This window comes from Chelonia mydas, chromosome 10, assembly GCF_015237465.2.
Source record: "Chelonia mydas isolate rCheMyd1 chromosome 10, rCheMyd1.pri.v2, whole genome shotgun sequence".
NCBI lineage: Eukaryota > Metazoa > Chordata > Testudines > Cheloniidae > Chelonia > Chelonia mydas.
The window spans coordinates 76,816,993-76,838,126 of NC_051250.2; the positions used below are offsets into that span (position 1 = coordinate 76,816,993).

Consider the following 21,134-nt stretch of genomic DNA (forward strand, 5'->3'; position numbering starts at 1 on the left):
GCAGTTACCAAATTTTCATGCATGTTTGTGGCTACTGTATGTGCAAACAGGCATGTCTGTGAGCCTGGCCTTTGATATGGTCTGTTCGTTGAGGGCCATATTTTGCTATCCATACTCTGGCTGACTATTCTCTCACTACAAATAGCCCCACTGATTTCACTGGGGCTGCCCACAGAGTCAAGTCCTACTCAATGCGAGGAATGGTAGCAGAATGTGGCCCTGAATTTTGGATGTGCACAGTCTCAGCACTCAGGGGAACTGGTATGGTTGATCACAACAGAAGTGCCACAGCCGTGGGGCAGGGAGTGAGAAGAAGCCACTGGACGGAGGTTTAGGATGGTTCCAATAGATATAGCACCATCTTGCCAGGAACGGCAGTGTAACAGTCCTCTGTCCCCGCCCCAGGCACTAACTGACACCAGCTGCAGTAGCAGCTTGTTGTTTGGCCAGCAGAGATTTGTCCCCCAGCGTGATACCAGCTCCATCCAAAGGTCGCCTTGTCTGGGCGGCATTCTCTGGAAAAGGTCCCCAGTGAGGGAAGATTGAAGAGGGCATGTTGACATGTTCCCCGTGCAGCTGGGCCGTGCCCAAGTTCCTGGAATTGCAGGGGACATAGCAAAGGTTCTAGTCACTCTCTTGCAGTGGCTTCATTCACTCCAGGGTGCCTGATTCACCCTGCTCCCTGTAGAGTCCTACCTGGTTCCCCTCAAGGCTACAGCTTCCCTCCCAGGTCAATGCCATCAGCTCAGCAGCTTGACTGTTCCCTGCTGTTATGTGCCAGGTGCAATGTCTGATGTAACAACAGTGGTCGGTGGGTTTCAGGGAGCTCCTTTTGACTTCCAGCTATAAGTATAGATGAGCCTGACCTGGGCAGTCCAGGCCTGCCTGTCCCTAAATCTCCAGGGGTTCGAGAGAGCAGGTCAAAGTCTGGCTCCTGGTCAGGACATCCAGGGCTTTGGTATTCAAGGCTTGGGGCAGGCCCATCGCTAGCTACGATCTTCACAGCAGTTGAGCTTGCTGGGGCAGACAGCAATCTCCTCAGGCTCAGGATCCAGCCAGCCCCAAGCCCCTGGGTGTGGCTCCCCTAAGGTACCCTCGCCAGTAATGGTCCTTGCCCATAGCATTTGTGTGAGTAGGAGGGGAAGCTGAGATGGCCTTAGCCCTCCATTCCCCAGGGGCCAGGCAGTTGGACACCTGTTGTGGGCTTTTTTAAGAAGAGTTCAGGTAATCACTAGGGTTTCCCCTCTGGTTTTTCCCTTCCCAGTTACACACAGAGAGTCTATTGATTTTCTGGAAAGTGAGTTTGGATATTGAGTTTGGGTTGGAAGGCAATGACAGATTGATCGATTGTTCCTAATGAGTACTTTCATGACACTTTAATCATAGAATCATAGGACTGGAAGGGACCTTGAGAGGTCATCTAGTCCAGTCCCCTGCACTCATGGCAGGACTAAGCATTATGTAGATAATCCCTGACAGGTGTTTGTCTAACCTGCTCAGAAAAATCTCCAATGATGGAGATTCCACAACTTCCCTAGGCAATTTATTCAAGTGCTTATCCACCCTGACAGTCAGGAAGTTTTCCCTAATGTCCAACCTAAACCGTTCTTGCTGCAAGTTAAGCCCATGGCTTCTTGTCCTATCCTCAAAGGTTATGGAGAACAATTTTTCTCCCTCCTCCTTGTAACAACCTTTTATGTACAAAAAAACTGTTATCATGTCCCCCCCTTAGTCTTCTCTTCTCCAGTCTAAACAAACACAATTTTTTTCAGTCTTCCCTCATAGGTCATATTTTCTAGACCTTTAATCATTTTTGTTGCTCTTCTCTGGACTTTCTCCAATTTGTCCACATCTTTCCTGAAATGTGGGGCCCAGAACTGGACAAAATACTCCAGTTGAGGCCTAATCAGCACGGAGTAGAGTGGAAGAATTACTTCTCGTGTCTTGCTTACAACACTCCTGCTAATACATCCCAGAATGATGTTCACTTTTTTTGTAAGTGTGTTACACTGTTGACTCATATTTAACTTGTGATCCACTATGACCCCCAGATCCCTTTCCACAGAGCTCCTTCTTAGGCAGTCATTTTGTAACCCATTTTGTACGTGTACAACTGATTGTTCCTTCCTAAGTGGAGTACTTTGCATTTGCCCTCATTGAATTTCATCCTATTTACTTCAGACCATTTCTCCAGTTTATCCAGATCATTTTGAATTTTAATCCTATCCTCCTAAGCACTTGCAACCCCTCCCAGCTTGGTATCGTCCACAAATTTTATAAGTGTACACTCTATACCATTATCTAAATCATTGATGAAGATATTGAACAGAACCAGACCCAGAACTGGTCCCTGCGAGACCCCACTCATTATGCCCTTCCAGCTTGGCTGTGAACCACTGATAACTACTACTCTGGGAACGGTTTTCCAACCAGTTATGCACCCACCTTGTTGTAGCTCCATCTAGATTGTATTTCCCTCATTTGTTTATGAGGAGGTCATGTGGGACTGTATCAAAAGCCTTACTAAGGACAAGATATACCACATCTACCACTTCCTCCATATCCAGAAGGCTTGTTACTCTGCAAAGAAAGCTATTAGGTTGGTTTGACATGATTTGTTCTTGACAAATCCATGCTGTTACTTATCACCTTATTATCTTCAAGGTGCTTGCAAATTGATTGCTTAATTATTTACTCCATTATCTTTCCAGGCACTGAAGTTAACCTATTTCCCTTTTTATAGATGGGCACTATATTTGCCCTTTTCCAGTCTTCTAGAATCTCTCCCGTCTTCCATGACTTTTCAAAGATAATCGCTAATGGCTCAGATATCTCCTCCGTCAGTTCCTTGGGTACTCTAGGATGTATTTCATCAGGCCCTGGTGGCTTGAAGACATCTAACTTGTCTAAGTAATTTTTAACTTGTTCTTTTCCTATTTTACCCTCTGATCCTACCTCATTTTCACTGGTGTTCACTAAGTTAGACATCCGGTTGCTACTAACCTTTTTGGTGAAAACTGAAACAAAAGTGTCATTTAGCACTTCTGCCATTTCCTGTTATTGTTTTTCCCCCCTCATTAAATAACAAGTCTACCCTGTCCTTCATTTTTCTCTTGCGTCTAATGCATTTGTAGACTGTTTTCTTGTTACCCTTTATGTCTCTAGCTAGTTTAATCTCGTTTTGTGTCTTGGCCTTTCTAATTTTGTCCCTACAGACTTCTGTTGTTTGTTTATATTTATCCTTTGTAATTTGAACAAGTTTCCACTTTTTGTAGGACTCTTTTTTGAGTTTCAGATCATTGAAAGTTTCCTGGTTAAGCCAGGGTGGTCTCTTGCCAGACTTCCTAGCTTTGTGGCCTCCAAGGCCCTGAGTCAGTACATGCCTAACTAAGCATAGGAATAGTCTGATTGGCTTAAATGCACTGACTTTAAAAGGACTACTCACATGTTTAATGTTGAGTTTTGGCTGAATCGGGGCCTGAACCCTCATTTTAGAAGGGTACCAGTGTAATAAATTGTGGCTGTGCATGTCCAGGCACTAGGGTAGTTAGTGTGAAGCAAACCAAGACCTAATGAAGTCAATGGGAGTCTTTTCATTGACTGAAATGGATCAGGTACTACAGCGTAAATTCCTTTATCTCGCGCTCAAGCCCTCTCTATAAGCTGCCACTTTGTATCAGGCTGTTGCAGTGGCTAGGGCTGGCCATTAGAGGGAGCGATGATCTCAGGCCCTGAGCCCGTGCGTATCAGCTGTCATGGTTTGTGGTCTCTGCTCCGCTCACATCCCTTCCTGTTCTCCTTTGACAGACAGGTCACCAAAGCCGAAGGGGTGTCTCTAGCTGCCAAGCACGGGTGCTCATTTTACGAGGTCTCTGCCTGCCTGGAGTTTGAGGCTGTACAGCATGTGTTCCATGAAGCTGCGCGAGAAGTGAGGAGGGAGATGGAGAGGAACCTGCCAGTCCGACCGCTGTTCATCACAGAGGAGAGGCCCTTCCTACACCTTGCTGCCCCGACTGCCGTGGCCTCCAAGCATGGCCTGGCCAGCTGCACGCTCAACACTCTCTCCACGGTCAACTACAAAGAGATTCCCTCCGTGGCACAAGCCAAGCTGGTCACGGTGAAATCGTCACGGGCTCAAAGCAAGAGGAAAGCTCCCACATTGACCTTACTGAAGGGCTTTAAAATATTTTAAGCCTTGGCCCCACCAAGGGATGGGAAAGAAGCAGCCACTGGATTTCATGGCATCCCGAGGAACCTTCTCCAACTTCTGCAGTGGCATATTTGACAATCTCCATGGCAGCAGTGGCTTACAGACCATCTTCCGTGATTTACTGACAATGCATTTGGCCTTAGATCTACAACCAAGCACTTTGGTAGGAATGCAGCGAACAGGCCTGGGATTGAGTGCAGAAGAGTCTGAAACTTTGTCATAACGTCCTTCTAAATCACTGACTATTTGTCCAGTCCCTATAGCTCAGTATTGACATGATATTTGCACATTAGTCCTAGCGTTTGCACTGGGTGTTGGTAGAGCTATTTGTTATAGCAGAAGCAGGACAGAGAGAGAGAGAGATGAAGCCTATGTTATATTCGGCACGTCAGCAGGATGAGAGGCCGAATGCCCTCGCCCTGTGCGTAGGGTAAATAAACTTTACATTGTTCTCCCAAGAGGCCAGATCCTCTGCTTGTACGTGTGTATCACCACTTCTTGAAAAATCAGCTCCCTTAAATACACACTAGCTGATTAGACAAGAGGCGCAGCCCATGTAATAAGTGGGTCCAGAGTATCTAAATGCAGTGATCATGTAGAGGGCACAAATGTATTGCCCAATTTGGTACCCTGTAGTGGGAATATTTGGTTGGAATATACGACTTCATCAGAGCCAGGATGGTTTATGGAGACGTATTGGTTTTCACAAAACTTTCGCCCGGAAGTTTTTAGAGAGAGAGAGAAAGCAGCTGAGTGGCTAAGGCATTCAGCTGGCATGTGGGAGAGCAGGTTAGTTGTCAGTGCACTGTCCTGGGATGAGGGAGGCCTGGGATAAATTTCCTGCTTCTGGCTGATTCACAGCAGAGTTTTCATCCGAGATCACTTTGACTCTGGCAGACCAGGGACATGAACCCAGGTCTCCCACATCCCAGGGGCCTTGCTCTCTCTTTGCAACCTTGAAAGTTACCACAACATGGAATGGTTGTACTCCGGACAAGCTGTAGTATTTGGCTCATGTTGTCAGTGCTGAAGATCTGCAGTGTGAAGGCATAATGTCTGATGAATCTGGATAGAAGGTGGTCAGAGATACATGTTGGAGATAAGGTTGTTTGGGGTATCTTGACTGAATTTCCATACTTTCCAACATTAGGGTTTTGGGGTTTTTTAGGGTTTTTTAAAGGGTTTCTGTAACTGAAAATTTCCTAGCTTTCCAGCATTTGTTAAAATGTCAGTGTTCGTCTAAGGTTCTGTCCCCTAAAATTACTGATATGTATTTACAGCCCTAACTGGATTGGTCTGCAAATCCAGAGTTTGTATCCTGTGTGACTCCCATTGAAATCAGTGGAAACACTCCCCTTCACTTCCATGGGAGCAGGAACAGGTCCATTGTTTAGAGATCTACAAATCCCATTTCAGGTAACTTGCTACAGCGCGTGTACAGATGAAAGTCCTTATTGCCAGTATTGTGTTCAGCGAAAGCTAGCAAAATGTTGACAGTGTGCTCCAAGGCCAATAAATATCATTTAATGACCACAGAGCCCCCCCTAGTGGAATGTTAGCATGCTGCAGCTGGTATGCCTTTCTCATGAAAGGACAACCACAACTAGAATCCAGAAATGTACACAGGGTGGAATCTAGTCTATACAGAAAAAGGAAAGGAGTACTTATTACCCATCCAGTGACACAGTGATTTAAATAATTCAAACAAAGCTGATGGCATGCATATCAAATCAAATCAGTAGTGTTTGCATTTTGCTGTTTAAGCAATAAGCAAGGAGAGGTTTTTAAATGAAATGAAAAAATATAAATATATTGCAAATATAGAATGCAAATATAATTGCAGAAGAATAAACACTTCCAGGTATCTAAAAACAAAAGCCTGCGCACTGAAATAACTTGTACCAAAAATATATCGAGTAAGGTTTTTTTTTACAATGCAATGTTCCTTTTCAAAGATTTAGCCAATGGAATACTCCTTTACTGGGTGGATTTAAACAGAATCGTTTGTGTATAAGATTGATATATTTTCCATTTGTCTTAAATTATTTGTGGGTGTCTCCAGTCCATGCTCTCTGTGGAGAATGCTCAGTAACACTCAACCAAGAGCAAAATTCACAGTGAACAGGCCCTTTTCCTTAAGAAAGGTTATGTACTTTATTTTCCTTGTTGTCCATGGTTTGGGGACAGTAACTGCTCTGCTTCTGTATGGAATTGCACTTCTCTGCAGAGTAAAGTCATGTATCTATAATTACACAATTTCAATCAACTACTTTGGAAAATATTTTAATAAAGGCAACTTTTGACGAGGCGTCAGCCCATCTGTTTAGCTTCAGCATTTTCTCGATGAACCTTCGCAGAGTTTTTTTTAAAAGCACGCATTCCCTGGCTGACTGCAGTAAAATCCTCCCCCTTTCCTTGTCTGGTTTGGCTCATATAATTGTTTTGCAGTGGAAGCGAGTGACAGCTGAGAGAGGGTGGGCAAAGCTGGCATGTAGGAGTAGCCTTGGAACCAAATGACAGCAGCAGGTAAGGATCAGGCCGTATTGGCATCAAAGCCGGTGGGACCAGACCAGACTATCTGAGTCAAGAGCAGCTCATGCTAAGAAATCTCCTCTGCCATTTCTTATTATTCCCCTTGATAAACTGTGCTTAACTTTCAAAGCTCCAGTCAGCATGAATTTAGCTACATGACACTTGGTGAAATATTTGTCTGGGGTCTAGACTTGGATTGTGCTCGCGGTTACATGTCCTCCTCAGACTTCTCTGCATACAGGGCTGTAAGAGTGCCATCCTTCCACTGAACCAAAACCTCCCCTGGTCTTTGTTCTTTGGGAAGCAAATCTTCCGTGAAAGGATTCAAGTTATTATCTTCCTTCAAATCCACAAAGGGTGGCTTGGCTTCCGGCTCAGCTGGTTTGGCAGCCTGTTCACACATGAGGATAATCTTCCTATTTCTAATGGGGAGGGATACAAAAAGAAGCAAGAAGTGAAACCGCAGGCTTCCGTGCGGCAGGTGTGGAACTGGCATATGCACGGCTTGGCACGGTGCGTACATTCGCCGATGGTGGTTAGAAAACCCCAGAGGCATCCGGGCATGTAAATGGAGTGAAGTGTTTTAGTACACACAGCTGCCGTTTATATTACTACAGCGAATCCAACGAGAAAACAATACACCAAGTTGTCTACCTCGGGGGTGGCCAAACCACGGCTCGTGAGCCGCCTGCAGCTCTTTTACAGTTAAAGTGCAGCTCGCAGAGCCGCCCCTCCCGTTCCTTATCCATCCACCAGACTGGGGGGTGGGGGAGAGCTCAGGGCTTCCGCCCTGGGGCAGGGGTAGTGGGACTAGGGACTTCTGCCAGAGACAACTGGTGCCTGCTGGGGGGGGGGCACAATTTAAAGCTTTGTCCCCCCCCCAACAGCTTGAGTCATGTCCCTCCCCCAGGCATGCCCCCCCTTACTCTCGGCGGCCCGTCCCTGCAGCCCCCAGCTGTTTGCCACCGCCTCTCCCCAGGGCCACAGCTCCCAGCTTGCTGGCTCCAGCGGCTGCTGGTGACACCGTGTGAAGTGGAGCGGAGCAGCATGGGGCTGGGGCCAGAGCCAGGGCGCCTACCCTGGCCCCGGTGCGCACCCCTGCCATCCCGGAGCTGCTCAAGGTAAGGGCGCCGGGCCAGAACCTGAACCCCTCCTGCACCCCACACCCCAACTCCCTGCCCTGAGCCCCCTGCCTGCACCCCAACCCCCTGCCACACCCCGCACTCCCTCCTGCACCCCAACTCCCTGCCCTGAGCCCACTGCTGCACCCCGCACTCCCTCCTGCACCCCAACCCCCTGCCCTGAGCCCCCTGCTGCACCACGCGGGCAGGGGCAGGGGTAGAGTGGGGGACGGGGGCAGCGGCCCTTGGGCCAACATACGAGTTCTCACGTGGCCCTCCTGGTAATTTGAGTTTGAGACCCCTGGTCTAAATCAAATGCCTAACACTTTGCTGCTGCTTCTTTCTTCTTTTAGATGAAGAGAAAACTCTTATTATTATATAGCTTGAGTGTGATGCAAAGATTGTTGCTTGAGGAGAAGACTCATTCTCAGCTCTGTGGTACTCGACCAATGTGTTTTAGCACAGCAGAGTGGTGTAATACTTGTTATCCCAGCAGAACCTGGATTATGAGGGTTGACACATTCTCTGATGCTGTATCTGACAATGATTAAATCCTACTGTTGCTCTAGAAACCAAACGGTGTGAAAGATTATTTTGAATAGACAAGGCAAAGGGGCATCTTTATCTATCTTAGGTACCCATTCAGCCCAAATTTTCAGAGTATTTGAGCTCCTCACAATCTTATTTAAATGGATCTTTTCTCCTAGTAGCTCTGTGAGTTAGAGACATGCTATTATCTCCAGTTTATGTATGGGGAAACTGAGGCACAGAAAGACTAAGTGACTTACCCAAGGTCATACAAGAAGTTGGTGGTAGAGCAGAACAAGAAACTGAACTAACCACTAGGCCTTCCTTCCTGTTCTAAAGGAATGAGCACAGATCTGGGATTTCTTCCACTGTGGGAATGGGGTATTAAGATGCTAAACCTCTCCAGGCATCATTTACTTCATCTGTAAAACAGGGATAACAACTGCCTGCCTTTGCACGGTACATCAGGAAACAGGTCCAAAGCATGATGGAAATGCAAACTGTTAACTCTTATTGATCTAATATTTCAGATGTGCAAGTGATTTTGTTTGGTGCCTGGCACACAATCATAAGAATTTCTCTGCCGGCCACTCGGCAGCCATCAGATGGCAACAGCTTTCAGTCACTAGAGCCCTGCAATGAATTCAGATTAGCAGCCTAGTGGGTAAGAAAGAACTGGAGTAGGTTTGAAAATGATCCTGTCTTTGTGTGGACACCCACTGGAATGATTTTTTGAATCACCTCTTCTTAAAACCAATCGTAATAAAGATCCCATTTAAAACAGCATGTTCCTCAACCAAAATCCCACAGGCCGTGTCCTGGCTGGTGATGCATGGGCGTGTCGGGAGGAGCATGTGTAACTCCTGGGTGTGTTGTTCTGTCCCATCTAGTGGCACCGAGACCACTTAAAGAGAGAGTTAAATGATTTTGCTCTACAGCCTTAGCTAACAGCCAGCTGGCTTTTAGCTCGTGTGGGAGAGGCTCATGCTTTAAGCTCCAGGTTCGATCCCACCTGCTGACGACTGGGATCTGTTGGCGTTACACATGCAGAGAGCCTGTGCACCTAGGGAGGGGGAACCCAGTTATCCCTACCCTGGCTGCCTCTAAGGACAAGCACTGAGGGGATTACAGCCTTGTCCCGCTCAGGAGCACATCCATGGAGCACTCTGTACAGGGTTTAGCAGCTGTCCCTCCTGCAGGTGCTGCCCCAGTGTCTTCATGGCCTTGTTCTCCCCTGTGCCCCAGCAGTGGGTTTTACAGCCTCCCTGTACCCCTAAAGTTCTGTGTGTCTTACCTGTTTGCCATGATGTTTATTCCCAGAAGAAGGAGGCCCAGAAACAGAACCACAAAGGACAGGACTAGAATGGAATAATTCCACGTGGATGCTGGCGGGGAGAAGCATTGACAAGTGAAGTCAGCGTGTGCACAGCCATTCTGACAACCACGTTACAGCCAAGTTCTGTCGGGGGTGCTCCAAGTTGTGCAGGGTCGATGAGTTTGGTGCAGATCAGCTGCAGGATTAGGGGAGTGCAAAGGGGCCTGTGCTGAGCTCCCTTCAAAAAGTCATAGAGTTTGAGGCCAGAAAGGCCCATCAGATCACCCAGTCTGACCTCCTGTAGATCCCAGGCCACCAGCCCCACCCTGCACCCGCACACTGACCCAACCACCGAAATGAGACCAACAGATTACAGCCCACAAGAGGCTAGACTGTTGGGTGTCTTTGGGAAAAAACAGGAGGGTGTACCACTGTCCCAGGCCCCTGCAATGGCAAGGAAATGGTTAATGAGCTATACCCAGGTAATCTGGGAAAGCGACCCGTACCCACATGCTGCAGAGGAAGGTGAAAACCCCCCTCCCAAGGTCGCTGACCTGAGGGAACATTCCTTCCCAACTCCACCTATGACAATCAGTTAGACCCAGAGCATGTGAGCAAGAACCAGCCAGCCAAGGACCTGAGAAAGTGACTGCTCGCTGCCACCTCAGGGCCCTGGCCTCCGCATCTCCAGCCATGGCCATCCCTGGTGCTTCGGAGGATGATCAGCTCAGGATCTGGCCCACCGTGCGTACATTATATGCCTGAAGAAAACTAGCTCTTTCATAAGCTTGCTGCATGAGAGCCTGATCCGCTGAAGCTCTAAGGGCCAGATCCTTGGAGGTTTTTAGGCACTTAACTGGGCCTGAATGTCTCCTGCAAAATGCGTAAGCGCCCTCTGCCCCTGTTGATTTCACAAGTGCTGTGAAAGGCAGGGTAGCCCCTGTGACCTTGCAGGACCTCTAACGTGCCCTTACATGGCCTGCTCCTGAGGACACATCACGTAGGCTGTGTACCCCAACTCAGGAGCACCCCAAGGCAGCTGCTTGTCAGGAGTGAAAAGAACCTGGCAGAATTAATGGGTGAGTGGGCTTTTACCCAAAGAGAAGGAGGGAGTCTAGGGCTGAAGCAGCGAGTGGAAGTTATTTGTCCTGGTGTGTTATCAGCAAGTAATCACAAGCAGTCCAGACCTGAAGTCCTTACTCAGGCAAAACTCCGTTGACTTTGGGATTTGGCCCATTAAAAGCTAATATTTGATGATCAAACTCCATGGCATGCCTGAGCTCTTCTACACACTCTTTATTGGATTTAATACCAGTGTTTTCTGTACCAGTCTCTGGAGCCAGCTCCAGCCCAGGATAGCCTGGCTTTTTCCCTTGGGCGCTAGGACTCTGATCCTGCACCACAAAAGTCAAGGGGAGCTTTGCCGTTGACCTCAGTGGGTGTGGGATTGACCGTACGTCCTCAGCCCAGCCCGCATCATCCATGCCTCCTGTTCTGCTGAAGCAGCTGCTGATCACAGACCTTCGCTCCAATGGCTGGAAGACCCATTGGGCAGAAAGGTCAGACAGCACACTGGAGCTGATTCCATGTGGGATGTAGAAATTTGCAAGGGAGATCTCGGTAATAAGATGTCGCCCATCGCACTGGTATTTGCCTCTTGATTCTAGAGGCCCTGCCAGAGCCAGGGAAGGACCTAGGTTGGTAACATAGGCAGCTACCTCTGGAGAGAGTTAGTCGGGAATTTTCTGATGAAACATGTTTTGGGAAAAGGCTGATTTATCAACACTGAAATTGTTCGTGGGAAAGAGCCGGTTTTAAAAATCACCCAAGTAAAAAAAATCTTGGAAACTTACAATCTTCTGTCCGGAAAAACCACAACGTCTCCTGTAGTTGTTCTTGAGACATTCCAGAAATGGGATTGCCTTCCACCTTGTCAGTGGTAAGAGCCATAGCGAAATATCTACTGCCCTCTGCCTTTGCTGTGAAAAAACAGAAAGATGGATGGGACATCTGTTTCCATTGCAAATGCACAAGATAGAAGAGCCTCGCTACTGATTCACAGGGCTGAATTTCTCTTGTTTCTCACGTATGCTTGTGCGGGTGCAACTCAAGTATGCAAAATGGGGTTTTGTGGGCACAGGCCATTGCATGCACAAAAGTAAGCTTGCAAACAGGGTCTACAGCTGAAAATGTGGCTCAGAGTATCCCAGGAACAGGAATCTGAGAGAAATGTTTGTGGTTGCTCCATATAGATCTTTGTTATTTGTCAGGTTTCTTACTTATGGCCAAATCAGGAAGTCAGTGGCACTCTGACCTTTGAGTTCAGTGAGACCAGATCTCGTTCTTTTATACTCAGGTTTTACCTAAAGGGACTGAGAAATCTGAAGTTGACTTTCTACCTTATGGGACCTATAGCATCAATACCTATCTGCATGCTTGTTAAAGCCCTTTGTTATTTGTGGGAGATGCTGCCCAGTGAATAGTGTTGATGTTTTTCAGCTGATTGACTGACACTGCGGATCCCTTTTGTGTGTGATACACAGGATGGCAAGAACACAGCAAATTCATTGCATATTATTAGCAAGCGTTGCATGAGTTGAGTGAGTGTCTTTTCTTTTTGGTGTCTGATGCTTACCTGGCTTCTGATCGCATACGCTCTGCCCCCTACTGACTCGCCATCGGGAACTTGGGCTTTTTGTATTCGCCAGAGTGGCTTTATTCTTTTCTGCAGTCAGGTACATACGGATGCTGCCCACAGAGTGCAGCATGAAATTAACACACTCCCAGCTTGCATGTGCTGCACTTTCACAGGGACTTGACCGTACGCTGTTGGCTTCATCTGAAGACAGACATTTCCTGGTGCCTTGATTGATCAAGGAATTGTCTTGCCAAGACCAGTGTTGGAACTCTGAAGTGGGATTACAGTCCTCTAAAAGTAAATTCTCATCTGTTGTGCTGGCTTGTAAACACAGCTTGACTTTAACGTTTTGAATGAGAAAACCCTGTGTGCCTGCAAAGAAACCAGAACTTGAGCACAGTCATCCTGTACGGATGGGACGGTTATCTACAAAGTATGGTACAGACAGTAATCAAGTCAAGCAATCTATTAATGTCTACAGAGAGCAGACAGGACTCATGCAAAAGCCACACAAGCAGTGAATTGCATGGAGCTCAGTTTCCCTCTCTTGGAAGGACTGAGTCAGCTCTCCTGGGATTTCAACCTGTTGTTGTTCCAAGGAGCCTAAGTGTTTCAGATCAGAAGGAAACCCGGGAGGGATAGCTCAGTGGTTTGAGCATTGGCCTGCCAAACCCAGGGTTGTGAGTTCAATCCTTGAGGGGACCATTTAGGGGTCTGGGGCAAAAATTGGGGATTGGTCCTGCTTTGAGCAGGGGGTTGGACTAGATGACCTCCTGAGGTCCCTTCCAACCCTAACCTTCTATGATTCTATGAAATTCAAATGAGAAATAAGGCCACTGCAGTCCTTTATAAGCTGCTGCTCTACAGTTGGGGGAAGAGGATATCCATGTCCTCATTAACATCCCCAGCTTACAACCCAACTGCCCAGCTACATCTGTGATCTGGCTCTCTCGGTATTGGGGGGAATATCAAGTTCAGCTACTAGACCTTTTATTGTTCCACTAGCTAATCCTGGGTATTTCAGTCCTAGCACATCTCTGCTATGGGCAGTTCGAGAAAGCCCATCCCTATAATGAATGACTTTGGGTCACATTGTGCCCATGGTTACACTCAGGTAATGACCCTGACGTCAATGGGATTGCAACAGCCTAACTGAGGGCAGAATTTGGAAGTAACTGTCACTGAGGTTACTCCAGTTTTATGCCAATACGGATTAGAGGAGAACTGGCCCATGGCTCAGAACGTAGACAGCCAAATGATCAAGGAGCTAGAGCCCCACTTGTGTAAACACGTGACTGCAATAGCACACTTATATTTACACATGCAGGTATCGTGTGTGCACGCACACACTCAAACCGGTACCTGTGTTTGCCAATGGCCAGATGGGCATTGAAAGAGCCACTCCAGGTGCCAATGCCCGTTTTCAAGCCAGATGTGGCAACTGGGCATGCAGATATAGGGAAGCAATGGTGCATCTAAGTAGGGCACCTAGCACTATGCCCCAGAGTGATTCATTTTGTAGCCCTGATTGTCAGTGCCACCTGCTCAGCCTGACGTGGGTAAGAGTTTAAGACAAGGAGCTGTCTCGGTGTGGGGGGCTGCTCCGTACGCTGTCCTTTCACCAAGCAAAGACTCTACCTTGCACCAGTAGAAAGAGGATTATCCAGAGTGACTTCATAGTTGTAGGTACTATTCTGAAATGGAGAGGGCTTCTTCGAAGTATGGTACTTGGTAACCTGGGAAAATAAAAAAGCCAAGAGGTTATGGATACTTTCTTGACACCCTGAGAACCTGGGTTGTCGTAGTTTGATAGTAGTAGAGGTCACTGCCCGTATCCGTGCAAAACAATGTCGCTGCTGTAACAGGCTCAGAAGAATCAAAGATGTTAGGCCAGCATGTCCATTTCCCAGTGTCCAGCATCTGAGCTCTCTTCTATCTCATTTTAAACACATGAGCAATGGGAGATCCAGCCCATTCCACTGCCTGCTAGATCGGCCCTTTCAGACATATGTTCTGATGTCCAGCTTCGACTTCTGTGCTGCTTTCTTCTCATTACATCAGGCCGAGCTGACAGGATGGGATGCAGAGCTGATTCTAAGAGCCACCCAGGGAGCTGCCGTCCCCTGAGCAGGCCCTTGGCCTGCTGCCAGGAGCCAGCTCCTTTCCCAGCAAGGCTCCTTTCCTCTCTTCCTTCCTCAGGTGGCAGCTGCTTCCCTCACCGGCTCCCCTGCCATTCAGCACCAGAGATACGTCTTGTGAGAGCATCTGCTGCTAGTCAGAGGAAAGCAGAAGAAGTGACCAAGCCTTGAGAGTGGAGATCTCAGCTATCAGAAGGGGGAGGAGGCAGCTTCTGGTACCAGGCTGAAGGGAAGGTGTCTCTTGTTCCTTGAGTAGCTCCTAGAAGCAGGCACCTCTCACTCCTCTCAGCAGGCTGAGCATCCACCACCCACCCCGTAAGAAGTCCTCAGCTCCTACACTCACTCTGCCTGTTTGTCCCACCACCAGCGTGTCTCAGTCCCATCTGGAGGGATTGAGGTGGGGATACTTGCCTGTTAAGATCTGGAACGAGCCCATGAGACTTCATTTATTCAGTCTACTAGATGGTAAAAACTTTCATTCCCAAACTGCTCTGGATTTGAACTGTGACCTACCTCTAGGTAAATGACTCTTCATCCCATCACTAGTCCCTGAGCTACTCTGTCTTCATATTTCATTAATTACTATTATAACCACAGAGATTTTTGCATCCATTCCACACTCTTGCTTTAAGGTGCAATAGCTCATGTTATTTCTTCTGACCCCTGAGCTGCCCCTGGTCAATTGCTCACCAACACATTACACTGCTCAATGAATGCTAATAAGGACCCTGCTGACTATTACATGAAAAATCTGTCCTACTGGTTATTCACCTAGCGATTGCTTTTTTCTGGCCTTAGGTCATGGATTACAATGTCTTAACAATTCAAAGTTCATATTTTATGGCCAGCTAAGCATGCAGGCTCATTTCCTCGTGACGGACAGTCATGCTATAGGCAGTACATGTGCAAATGGGATTCTGCAATGTCATGTTTTACAATTGCACGGCCTTTTAGAGAATGAAACCCCTAAAACCCCTGTAGGGACGTACGTGTTACCACACTCTCCATTAAGTTTGTACGCCTACATATAGATCATTCACCATAAAAAGAACAAGCAAACTACGGTGTGCACAGGAAGCAACTTATCTGAATGTTACCTTCAAACGAGAAGTCCATCACTGAATGTTTTAAATCGTGAAGAGATGTTTTCTGTGTAATAGCATGTTCTAATAATAACATTTGACATTTATATGGCATTTTTTATCCCAAAATGCTTCATAAACTATGGGCAAAATCTTTAAGTCCTTGCTCAGATCAAACTCCCATGGACAGCAATGAATTCAGGAGAGTGGCTTCAGAGGATTTGGCCCCATAAAATACCAATGAACGGCAGCCACCTCTGGCGTGGAGAGCAGCAACCAAGCAGAGTTTTGCGCATGAGTAGGAGAAGGGAAAATTTTGGTAAAGGACATTAGGGCAAACCCCCTACTCTTATGGAAATGGTGAGGGGATCTTTTACGTCCACATGTTCCTGACAGGAGCTCCATATTTAAAGCCTCATTCATCTCTCACACACACAAAATAAACTCACTGAATTCCATTTATCTGCCTCCAGCATATGAAAGCCTGAACTGAGCATGTGGTTCCAGAGAGCTTTGCATTTCAAGCCTGAACCACAGCCTTGTAAACTGCCCTCTCACAGGTATTATGATGTGCAGCATTTCATGCTTAAAATCATTGGCTCTTTTGCTTCGATAACCAAAAGCCGGGGGCTGGTCACTTGGACAGGTTGGACCACAAGAATTCCATTTTGCAAACAAAGGCAAGGTTCTGGAATTTGGTTTCATTCTACAGCAGCATGAAACTGAGACGTTCTGAAATTTTTCACAACTTACAAGCGCGCAGTCTGCTGGTTAGGGCATGCACATGGGATGTGGGAGACCCTGCTCTTCCTGGAGTCCTGGGTAACTGCCAGGTTATTGATTATTGGGTGGCACACTTGGTCTGACCAGAAATTCTGTCCTGGACCTAAGGAAACTTTCACTGAAACGAATGCCTTTCCGATAAGAGTTTCAGTTTTGACTAATCAGCATCGGCTGATGAAGAAACGTTTAGTCGAAAAATTCCCGACCGGCGCTACTGGTGACATCCCTGCTAGAGCCTTGGTGACCTCTTCCCCATTTCCTCCAGACCCAACATCCCAGACCTCACACCACAGCCATAAAGAGAAAAGGAGGACTTGTGGCACCTTAGAGACTAACAAATTTATTTGAGCATAAGCTTTCGTGAGCTACAGCTCACTTCCTCGGATGCATACAGTGGAAAATACAGTGAGGAGATTTTATATACACAGAGAACATGAAACAGTGGGTGTTACCATACACACTGTAAGGAGAGTGATCTGGTAAGGTGAGCTATTACCAGCAGGAGAGGGGAAAAAAACCAAAAAAACAAAAACCAATCTTTTATAGGGATAATCAAGGTGGGCCATTTCCAGCAGTTGACAAGAACATGTGAGGAACAGTGGGGGGGATGGGGGAGAAGAAATAAACATGGGGAAATAGTTTTACTTTGTGTAATAACACGTCCACTCCCAGTCTTTATTCAAGCCTAAGTTAATTGTATCCAGTTTGCAAATTAATTCCAATTCAGCAGTCTCTCCTTGGAGTCTGTTGACAAACTGAACACAATTAAATCAGGCTTTAATAAAGACTGGAAGTGGATGTGTCATTACACAAAGTAAAATTATTTCCCCATGTTTATTTCCCCCTCCTTCCCCCACTGTTCCTCACACGTTCTTGTCAACTGCTGGAAATGGCCCACCTTGATTATCCCTACAAAAGGTTGTGGGTTTTTTTGGTTTTTTTGTTTTCCTCTCCTGCTGGTAATAGCTCACCTTACCTGATCACTCTTGTTACAGTGTGTATGGTAACACCCATTGTTTCATGTTCTCTGTGTATATAAAATCTCCCCACTGTATTTTCTACTGCATGCATCCGATGAAGTGAGCTGTAGCTCACGAAAGCTTATGCTCAGATAAATTTGTTAGTCTCTAAAGTGCCACAAGCTCTCCTTTTCTCTTTGCGGATACCGACTAACATGGCTGCTACTCTGAAACCACAGCCATAGTTGCTGTCACTAAGGCTACGTCTACACGACGAGTTAGGGATGCAATGCCCTCACTCACGACACATCCTCCTGCTACGTCTCACTGAGCGAGTGTGCGTCTAAACAGCAGCGTAGCCATGGTAGCATGGGTAGCGGCAGTGAAGGTACAAGTTAGCCAGGCTGAGTACATACCCACAAGGTTCAGGCAGGTTTGTACTCGGCACAGCTAAGCCTCTGTGGCTATACTGCTCTGTACACTTACATTAGCTCAATGAGCTCCAGTGCGAATGTGTGTATACAAACAGGGGAATCATACTGCTAACTCATAGTGTAGATACAGCCTTAGATCACTGGGCTAGACTCGCTGGAGCTGCACCGTAACCAATTCAGAGTTAAGTTTGCAGTCCTATTAGAGACTCACCTCCTGATGTCTGTGATGGAGACACCACGCACTGTGCAGAGGTACATCCGATGAAGTGAGCTGTAGCTCACGAAAGCTGATGCTAAAATAAATTGGTTAGTCTCTAAGGTGCCACAAGCCCTCCTTTTCTTTTTGCAGATACAAACTAACACGGCTGCTACTCTGAAACCTTTAATACTTTGGTACAATTTGGGGAACTCAGGAAAGAGAAAGCCAGTTTCCCAATTTTCCTAGCTTTTGTTAATTTCAGGCCTGTGCACAATGGGGTCAATATTTCATCCTGTTTGGTGAACATTTTTTCCTCAGGTTATTTTGGGTGACATTACACCTGCAAAATTTCATACTGTTTTCAGAACCTGGATTTTCACACTGAAACATGCAAAAGTCAGAGAAAACATGGATGCTCATCTGCATGGACTTTCACATTTCAAAAAACCTCAGGGTTCCACTCAAAACCAGGTGCTACGGAATTTTGCAGGTTTTGTCATGCCATTGCACCCTGTTTATTAATTGCAATGAAATGTGGAAACTCAAATGGTGAGACTCACATTAATTGTGAATATTTTATACAACCCCAACACCCAGTCCTGCAAAACCTTACTCATGATAGCAATCCTTATGCATGCAGGCAGTCGGGGCGCTGGAACATTTTGTACTGTGTGGGTGCTGAGAGCCATTGAACCAAATTGCAAACCCTGTATATGATGGAAACTGCTTCAAGCCAGGGCATGCAGCAGCACGGTCAGCAGCTCTAGTTCCAGCACCTATTCAGCCAATCTGATCAATTTACGAGTAAGTTTGTGAAATCAGGCTCTAGATATTAGGATCTGAGGATCTGGCCCACAAGAGTATATTCCCCGCCACCCCACCCCCTGTTGGGCACACCATATTGCACAATCAAAATCTGTTCCAGAATGTCGCAAATATACCCTTTCTTTTTATTTTGCATGTTGACTTTTATTGGGCATTAACATTTTAGGCCATTTACTAGGAGACATGTTGTGCTCAGTGTGGGCGTAGAACTCCCAATGATGCTCATAAAAGCGCAATGCCAATTTTTTTACTCTATTGACAAATCAGATCAGCTGGCCAGCAGGTCTTGAAGTCTGCAGTCAAGGTCCTCCAACCCCATCTGTGATTTGTTGATACCGGCAACAAAGGCTCAGTCCAACCTTCAGAAAGGCCATCTATATGGACTATTTGATAAAAAATTATTTATGTCCTTTCTGTCTCCTTGCCCTATCATCCTACAATATATTATAATGCAATTACAATAATCAAATTTTGGGATTAAGCACCTTAGAAAATTGTATTCTCTTGTCTCTGTTCCGCTGGACTCAGGTTATGGTGATGGCTGTGTATTAATTGCATTAAATTTTGCATGTCATCCCAGATATTGGATCTGAATACTCTCATCCTAACTCTAGTACTAAATTTGTGTACGCAGTGCAATACCTTGTAAACAGAAGCCAATGTTTTTGTGTCCAAGAAAGTTAAACTATGGAATCACTTGGATCCAAAGTTTTTAGCACTTGGGAGCAAAATTGTTTAACATATTAAAGGAAAAAATATTAAAACAGGGAGGCACTTTTTAAACTTTTGCATAATTAGAAATCTAGGAGCAAATCTACACAACATTTTTCAATCACAGTGTTATTCTGGTTTTCTATACATAGGAGCTTAAACATTTGAGTATGGGTCCCTTTCTTATTGATACAAGGGTACACTCACTTTTCTTAAGAATATCATGTAGGCTTTACACAAAAATCTCAAAAAAATCCCATAATTTTAACTTAAAAAAGAAAGAAAATCTCCTTTAAAAATACCTAACATGAACTCACCAGAAAGCCAGTAGTTCTTGGAGGAACGGAAATTACATTTCTTACGTAAATCTTGCCATCTGCAGCTTTGACGTGCTCGGCTGAGCACCTCTCAGTACTTCACATCAGCAGTTAGATCTTCTTTGCTCTGACGGTCTGAAAGTCACACACAGTGATTCATTCTGCTACTCGTAATCATGTGGAAAGCAGAAACCTATAGGTATGTTTTTCAAAGTCCTGGAAAATAACACCACCCTCTGCTGTTGGTTCCATTTACAACACAGGGTGAATGAACTTTCCCCCAAGATGAACTTTAAGAATGTTCCATTTATTTACTCAAGTTGTTGGCATAATCAGTATGAAAAAGGAGATCTGAATAAAACTAGATACTGAAGCCTAGTACTCTGTTTTTTAAAAAAAAATTACACGATGTGGTTTTCGTGGCTCAACCTTCGTTATGTGAAACCATACAAGCAGAGGTGGATTAAGATGTATTGCAGCCTTGGGCACAAAGACCATTTCCCCTCCCCCCCCCCCCCAACATCCTATTAAAAACAAGACTGTATCAAAATGCATTAATACAAAGATTCCATTCAGTGTTTACACACTGCATTACTAAGAAAGCAAATCATATCCCAGTTCATTATGCCTAAATTAACTGCTCAGTTTTGCCACATAGAAAATTAATATGGCTAGATATTATCCATACCAGCACACAAAGGTGGTCGCAGCTCATCTGGACAACACTGGCATTTCAAGAATCAGTTGTCCACAGGTCAACAAATGGTTCTTTCACCTCCCCCAATATTTTTTAACCTGACCATTATGCATGTTTTTCCACCTATTGATCCTGTTACAGTTCAGTTTTTCCACTGTGGCAGGAAGAGGTCTGAAAGACAATAGGCACAAGTCCAGAAAGTAACTTAATTAAAAGAAATAATCCGAACCTGAGGTAAAATGACTCTATTATTCATAACTTTAAGGTACAGGTTGCAGTCCATGCCCTAGCGGCGCAGCTCGGGGCGGGAGGACTCCAGCCGGGAGTGGACATTCTGGCACAGCTTGGGGCGGGAGGAGGTGGTGGTCCCCATCTTCCTTCGCCGCCTAGTCCCAGCCAGGCGCAGGAGGATGCAGGGGGAGCCCGTCACCAGCAGCGGCAAGAAGCTGTGGGCAGCCGCGAAGAAAACAACAAGCAGGTGAGGAAGAGGCGGTGGCTGCTGAGGCTCCCTTGACCACGCTCGCCAGCTGATCCCAGCACTGGCTCATCCAAGAAGCCTTGCCCCAAGCCTGGCCAGCAGAGCAGAGGGCGCAGCAGCTAAATCATCCTGCCCTAGCATCATGAGATTTTTCCAGAGCTCCTGGG

At 46.2% G+C, this 21,134-nt stretch overlaps 2 protein-coding genes across 7 annotated transcripts in view; one reads left to right on the top strand and one right to left on the bottom strand.

The window, feature by feature from the left end:
- The window catches only part of RASL12 (RAS like family 12), a 29,610-nt gene extending 23,092 nt beyond the window's left edge, over positions 1-6,518 (top strand). For all 6 annotated transcript variants that reach the window (XM_007053505.4, XM_043524104.1, XM_027824701.3 and 3 more), the window contains one exon: positions 3,808-6,518. In XM_007053505.4, coding sequence (XP_007053567.1) covers positions 3,808-4,192 — 385 coding nt within the window. In that variant the 3' untranslated portion in view covers positions 4,193-6,518. The remainder of the gene's footprint in view (positions 1-3,807) is intronic.
- An 11-nt stretch (positions 6,519-6,529) lies between these two features.
- Positions 6,530-20,012, bottom strand: SLC51B (solute carrier family 51 subunit beta). The gene is made up of 6 exons (XM_027824681.3): positions 19,793-20,012; positions 13,983-14,080; positions 12,342-12,716; positions 11,560-11,685; positions 9,686-9,776; positions 6,530-7,164 (listed from the first exon to the last, which is right to left on the bottom strand). The coding sequence occupies exons 2-6, from the start codon at positions 14,020-14,022 to the stop codon at positions 6,951-6,953; spliced, it is 846 nt and encodes a 281-aa protein (XP_027680482.1). The 5' UTR covers positions 14,023-14,080; positions 19,793-20,012; the 3' UTR covers positions 6,530-6,950.
- Between the last annotated feature and the right edge of the window lie 1,122 nt (positions 20,013-21,134).